This window comes from Bombus impatiens, unplaced genomic scaffold, assembly GCF_000188095.3.
Source record: "Bombus impatiens unplaced genomic scaffold, BIMP_2.2 scf_0036, whole genome shotgun sequence".
Classification (NCBI taxonomy): domain Eukaryota; kingdom Metazoa; phylum Arthropoda; class Insecta; order Hymenoptera; family Apidae; genus Bombus; species Bombus impatiens.
In genome coordinates this window covers 844,679-850,678 of record NT_176455.1, presented here as the reverse complement: position 1 = coordinate 850,678, position 6,000 = coordinate 844,679, and the positions used below count along the sequence as shown (strand labels likewise).

The following is a 6,000-nucleotide window of genomic DNA, read 5'->3' as shown; positions in this document are numbered from 1 at the left end:
CCCCCCGCCCCTCGATTCGAAACTGAAAAGAACCAGAAACCTTGTTCGTGCCACCTTCGTGTTTCTTCGTTTAATTAAAATTATTTTCACCTTGCTTCGTAACAGCCTGTAGCATATAACTTTACTGGAGATATAAAACGAGCAACTTCAAGTGTTTCGATGTATCTTGAAAAATGGAAGAATGCCAGGTAGGACATTGTAACTAACAAGGGAGGATCGCGAAAGGTCCGGCTCCGGCTTGGATGAAGCTTCGCAGACTCGAACAACAGCCAAAAATAGGTACGTACGTACTTTTCTCAGCGAAACCTCTACCTAGATCTCCTTCGCTCAAATCCTCATCCAATGTTAAGGTTGTTGTGAAGATTTCAAAGGAGGTTCAGGTGAAAATTTACACGAAAATTTCAACGGAGATGAACTACGCATCTACTATTTTTCCCTATTCTACGAGTCTACGAAATGTTGAAAATAACAACGTGAATTTACGCTTGCCATCCATATACAGATGCGCTAGTTACAATAAATAGTAACTAGAAGATAGTTCTAGACACAATCGATAGATTTAATCGATAGGTTTAAGATGTTAGCCCATGTAAGAAAGAACAATAAAGGTTTTTCGGCTCAGAACGGTATGATAGATTTATAAAAAAAATAAAATAATAGCTATTGTGGTCCTATCTCTAAATACAGAAATAATAACAGCTTATGGGCCCAGGTTATTATTTTATTGAAAATATTATTAATAATAATATCGAGGAGCGCAGAAGATAACCTAAAAAACAAAAAAAAAAACGTGCGTGATCGATGATTCAGTGTTGAATATCATAAGAGCGCTTTATCGAATATATAATAATTGCTTACGTGATAATACAGTTATCAAAAGAATATAAAAATGTCAGGCGGGGCGAGTTTAAGTATTGGAAAGCTAAATAAAGAAAATTACGACACATGGAAATTGCAAATGGAGGCAATACTCATTAAAGATGACTTGTGGGAATATGCGAATGGTTCAATAATTGAACCTGAAGCAGCGGATGAAACCTCTTTACGGAATAAAAAGGATGGTAAAGCCAGAATCGATATTATTCTTACCATGAGTTCGAGTGAGCTATGTCATGTGAAGCATTGCAAACCTTCACATGAATTATGGTATAAATTAAAGGAAGTTTACGACCTGCAAGTCGTAAAGGAAGTTAAGGACCTGCAAGAAAGTGCAATAAAGGTTTTTCGGCTCAGAACGGTGTGATAGATTTATCCAAAGATAAATACAAAAATAACAACACGAAATTTGATCCAAATCTGGACCAAAGAGATTTCTCACGTTTCTGATATCGCATAGAAAATGTACATACTTGTAACTTTTTGTACGAAGCAAATATCGATAACTGCGTTACTAATAATTCCATTATAAATTAAATCCTATGAACGAAGAAACGTTACGAAATAAACGGAAGAGAACATAAGAGAATGTAAATCGTGAATCTTCGCGAATACGTAATAGTCGTACGGGGCATAACACCGAATGGCCGATAACTCTGCGATTCAGCGGCGAAGAAAATGTCGTTCGTTGACATATAAACGCGATTGCACAAGAATTCGCTTCAGCAACGCGAACTTCTGGTGTCAGGCTTAGGGAAAAATGAAGCCTAACGGTATGCACAGCGTCACGCCGAGAATCAATGTAAATTTAATGTTGATATCTTTGGCGAACTTACACGAGGCGAGGAAAGTCTGGATAAAATCCAAACCTGGTATATAAGGATCGTTGCACCCATAGTAGAATGTGAAAATTTCCATGTTGCGCAATACCGGCCAATATTACGATTTAATAAAACCATGGAGCGAATCTTTCAATATATTTAAATTATCTCGTAGAGATTTTGTTGAAAAGGATAAGACAATTTTTTTTTTCTTTTTTTAGAAGATTTCTTTGATTTGGATAAGGATAAATTTTGCGGTTCGTGGAAATATTAATGGGATATCTTTTTTTTATATATTTAACGAAAAGGAGATGAATACTCTTATCTATTTTTTGTGTAGAAAAAAAATAGATATGAAAAAAAAGAATTATTATCTATTCATAAGGCAGCTGCAACGTGTTTGGCTGTTATCAAAGATTTAGGCAACACTTGTCGGAAATACGAAAATGGAACCGATAAAATCGATGATCAACCGTGTCAGCGGCCCAGCGATTTATATATCGCTGCCCGAGCGATAATAAAACGTATGTTTGTGTTAACAGCTCTTACTAACTTCCAGAGAATAAAGTAAACGTTAAATAAAGTTTCGAAATATACAGCGAAAACAAAATCGTGTACTCGATGTACTGCAGCTTTTATTCTTTAAAATATCACTCTTTTAATTTATAGATGCTATTTTGTTAAAATTAAAAATGGAAAGAAATTCGTTCAAAAATAAAAGAAAAAGAAAAACATATAATACTTACATTCTTCTATATATTCTATCCGTAAAAATTATGTCAGGAAATTATGTTATCGAGCAAAAACAATTTCCGTGTTTTCAACTTCGAGAACAATTTTAACAGATGGCGTCCTCGCCGTAAGAACAGCCACGACACGTGAAATCTAGCCGCATGAACAATCAATGATTGAAAGTAAATGACTTTTTGACAATAGGAGCGGAAAACTGATATCGGAGTGACTGTATTATAGCGATATTCGATACTGTTACTATTTAAGTAATATTTTACAACGTAATCAAGGCACGATCAAAGATTTATTATGCATCGAAAAAATTGTTTTTATCATTGTTAATTATTATGAACTTCCTTAATTGTGAGATGAACAAAAATGTACACTTCGAACGCGGCGTTAATTAAAACATCATACAAGAACGAGCAACGTCAAATGGCCTTAAATCTAACATGACGATTATTGATATAATTATCCCTGACATCAACTGTCTGTATCGTTAATGACAAAATAACCGTACGAAATTTTCATTGTGGAGACAGATTAATGTAGATTGTTAGAGAAGTGTGTATATATTTAATGTGATTTTTACGAAAGAATTAGAGGAAAATTTTAAAAGAACCAGATAGGATGGGATCGGAACAGAGCTCTCAAGGTGGTACGCACAACGCTAGCGCTAACAGGACAAGAAATATACCATTGAGACGTGGAAAAAGTGTACCAAATCGTGAAAGAGTACCAGAAGACACACCACCGAGATGTACCAGTCCTGGTGCAAGCATTTGTTCGGATTCTGATCTACCATATATATCTTACACTGTGAATAGACCTATTGGAGATTCACCAAAGATGACAAATAAACAGTCACAGCTATATAGAGGCAAAAGTTTTGGTGGGCAAGATATATCTAGACGTAAAAATAGTTTAAGTTCCAGTAGCTACAGGTAACATATTATCTTAAAAATTTATTTTTCAGTAATATATTTTATTTGAATAATAAATTTGTAATTTCTAATTACAGAAAAACTACCTCTGATAAAATCCATAACATAGTAGTAGTGAAACCAGCTATGCAAGATCCAACAGCTGACAAAGATCCTGATCTGGTTAAATTACAAAGTATTCCCATGTTCCTACCTATTATGCGTGGCACTCTCAATTTGCCCCCAGGTGTCAGAGATCCGGAGGTGCTGGAAAGACTCAATCCCATTGGTTTGTTTAACCTGTGTGCTAGGTATCAACATCATCTTAATACTAATGCTCAAATGATCGCAGCTGAACAATCTACTCTATGTATCAACATCGAGCCAGAAGTGACAAAGATACTTAATTTAGCAACAGAAAGGCAAAAAAAGTTTGCCAAGTTTGCTGAACAACTGAACAAAGTACACGAGCTTAGTAAACAACTAACCAAATGTCATTCTCTTCTGAATCAAACTCTGGAGAGCCTTGAAACTTTGAACAATCTTTTACCAGTAGAGGATAGATTAGAACCATTTGTATGGACTACTGGATAAAATCAATGTTAAAGAGTATATTGAATGGTAGCTTAAGAAAATTTATAAGTACACTGCACTGGTGCTAAAAGATGATCTGAATTGACTCAATGCAAGAACTGTTAGAAATTTGTTCTGTTTCTTTTGTTAATAACAATGAATCTTTATTACTAGTCCCTATGGAAGAATTTTTAGTACCTATAAATGTGTTGCACAGAAATCTTGACTATGAGAATATATATATATATACATATATACATCTATTTTCATGTTAACCCTAATAATTGTATAATTGTATAAAAAGAATGTGATGTTTAAGTTCAAAAATACATATATTATGAAAGAATTGTACATTTTATTAAAATAAAAATAAACAAATTCGCGATTACAACAAAATGATTCATAGCATCCTACTCATATGTCGATATAAAAAACTTATACATAAAAACATTTCATAATTTTTAATTATTTACATACCCTAGTTGTTAACATCAGCCGACCGTTGTGCTTTTAACATTCTGTATGCTGCTATGATATCACTTTGCTGTTTTTCTAACTGTCTCCTTTCTCCAACTGGTAGATTCTTGCGTTTTCCTGACTTATCTATGGCTTTTGTTTTCTTAGTCCCCATTTTTGTCTTCTCACTCTTTTTAAGTATTGAATGAAGAAGCAGTTTCTTTTTTCCAGGCTGTAACAAAAAATAAGCGAATATTATTAGCATTATATAACTAAAAAGGACATTGTATTAAAAACTTTACCTTAAAGGTACTCATATTGTCAGCATGTTTTGGCCTGACTTTTAATTGAGGTGGTTCATGAGCAACTTCTCCAAATTTAACTTGATCTTTAAAAGTATCAAATTCATCTACTTTTTCTTCCATTTGTTTTTGTTTCTTGGATTTCAATTTCTCTCTCCTCTTCTCCGACTTACTCATTTTAGGTTCATCAGTATCTTTCTTTTTCTTCTTTTTTTTAATATTTTTATGCTTTGACCTCAACATGTCAATTTCATCTAACTCAGTTTTTTCGCATTTCGAAAGCCCCTCTATCTCTCCTGTATTTGGATTTCGATTGACTTGAACACTGTATTTCCTCTCAAAGGCAGTTTCATTAATAAAGGCGTAAGTATCCCTGTTAACTCTGTGCAAAAATCTATCCTCACTTTCACCAGGTCTCTGTTGAAATACAGGAACAACTTTATCTGGTTTAGCCTTTGGATGTAAAGGCTTAGAGCACAAGTTATTGCCAACAGATATGAGGGCATTTTTTTTCTTTTTCTTTTTCTTGACTTTGGTTATCTTCCCTGACTTCACTGCCTCTTTCAATTTCACTACTCTTTCTAAAGTTTTCGGTATAGCTTGTTCGTCTGCATTTTTTGGCGGTGCATTTATCTTTGTTTCTAACCTATAATAGGCAGTTCACTAACTTATGTAAATAATTCGAGAATAAAGCATATCTAACACACAACTCACTCTGCCAGTCGTTTTGCCTGTTGCTTAAGAGGATCTTTTACGCCTCTGTGCTTTTTTCCTGGAATTTTCCGACCCATTTTCCTACGATAAACAACGAGACACAGCTTTCACGTGGTCGTTACAGTAGCGTCGCGTCGTCTGCTTGAACGCGCGACTTTATGTTTGATTTAGAACGTTGATTACAAAAATATGTATTTAATTTTCAATTATAGAATATAACTAAAAACAAAAGAAATTGTAGATAAAGATAAAATAACATTGTTGCAGTTATGCTAAATGTGATCAATTTAAGTTTTGATTATTTTAATACTAACGAATCAACGAGAATATTTTAATATGTTAATCTAGTGAAAAATTGAACAACGAATTATTAAATTGAAGAAAGATTATCGGAGGATTATAGAAGGAAAGTTATTACATAATTATGATAGAAACAGCGAATATATTTCACGACGTGATGTACTAAATAATAACGGATGTTGTATATATATATATACGAGTCGAAACACGGTTCGACCGTAATTATTATTCAGACGTTGCATCGTCGTATCGAATGAATATTACTACGATGATTCTCGAAACGTGAATGCGAATAAGCTACTT

At 33.8% G+C, this 6,000-nt stretch overlaps 3 protein-coding genes across 5 annotated transcripts in view; 2 read left to right on the top strand and 1 right to left on the bottom strand.

Moving 5' to 3' along the window:
- LOC100740002 (coiled-coil domain-containing protein 137) overlaps positions 1–6,000 on the bottom strand; it is a 30,167-nt gene that overhangs the window by 18,386 nt on the left and 5,781 nt on the right. Inside the window, exons 2-4 of one of the 3 annotated variants that reach the window (XM_033322345.1) lie at positions 5,398–5,616; positions 4,684–5,329; positions 4,403–4,613 (exon numbers count right to left, since the gene is read on the bottom strand). In XM_033322345.1, the coding sequence (XP_033178236.1) occupies positions 4,404–4,613; positions 4,684–5,329; positions 5,398–5,474 (933 nt within the window). In that variant the 5' untranslated portion in view covers positions 5,475–5,616 and the 3' untranslated portion in view covers position 4,403. Of the gene's footprint in view, positions 1–4,260; positions 4,614–4,683; positions 5,330–5,397; positions 5,617–6,000 lie in introns of those variants that run through there. The other 2 variants (XM_033322347.1, XM_033322352.1) reach the window with 2 other exon arrangements.
- LOC105681057 lies at positions 719–1,269 on the top strand. Its single transcript, XM_024369408.2, has 2 exons — positions 719–1,004; positions 1,038–1,269. Exons 1-2 carry the CDS (start codon positions 890–892, stop codon positions 1,241–1,243), a joined length of 321 nt encoding a protein of 106 aa, XP_024225176.1. The 5' UTR covers positions 719–889; the 3' UTR covers positions 1,244–1,269.
- LOC100740203 (BLOC-1-related complex subunit 5) lies at positions 2,592–4,217 on the top strand. The gene is made up of 2 exons (XM_003485092.4): positions 2,592–3,373; positions 3,451–4,217. The coding sequence occupies exons 1-2, from the start codon at positions 3,060–3,062 to the stop codon at positions 3,944–3,946; spliced, it is 810 nt and encodes a 269-aa protein (XP_003485140.1). The 5' UTR covers positions 2,592–3,059; the 3' UTR covers positions 3,947–4,217.

Bases quoted from the DNA above. Each gene is read 5' to 3' on its own strand.
- LOC100740203 (XM_003485092.4), top strand. From the start codon at position 3,060: ATGGGATCGGAACAGAGCTCTCAAGGTGGTACGCACAACGCTAGCGCT. The intron at 3,374-3,450 runs GTAACATATTAT...TTCTAATTACAG, and splicing joins TTAAGTTCCAGTAGCTACAG to AAAAACTACCTCTGATAAAA.
- LOC105681057 (XM_024369408.2), top strand. From the start codon at position 890: ATGTCAGGCGGGGCGAGTTTAAGTATTGGAAAGCTAAATAAAGAAAAT. The intron at 1,005-1,037 runs GTTCAATAATTG...CAGCGGATGAAA, and splicing joins CTTGTGGGAATATGCGAATG to CCTCTTTACGGAATAAAAAG.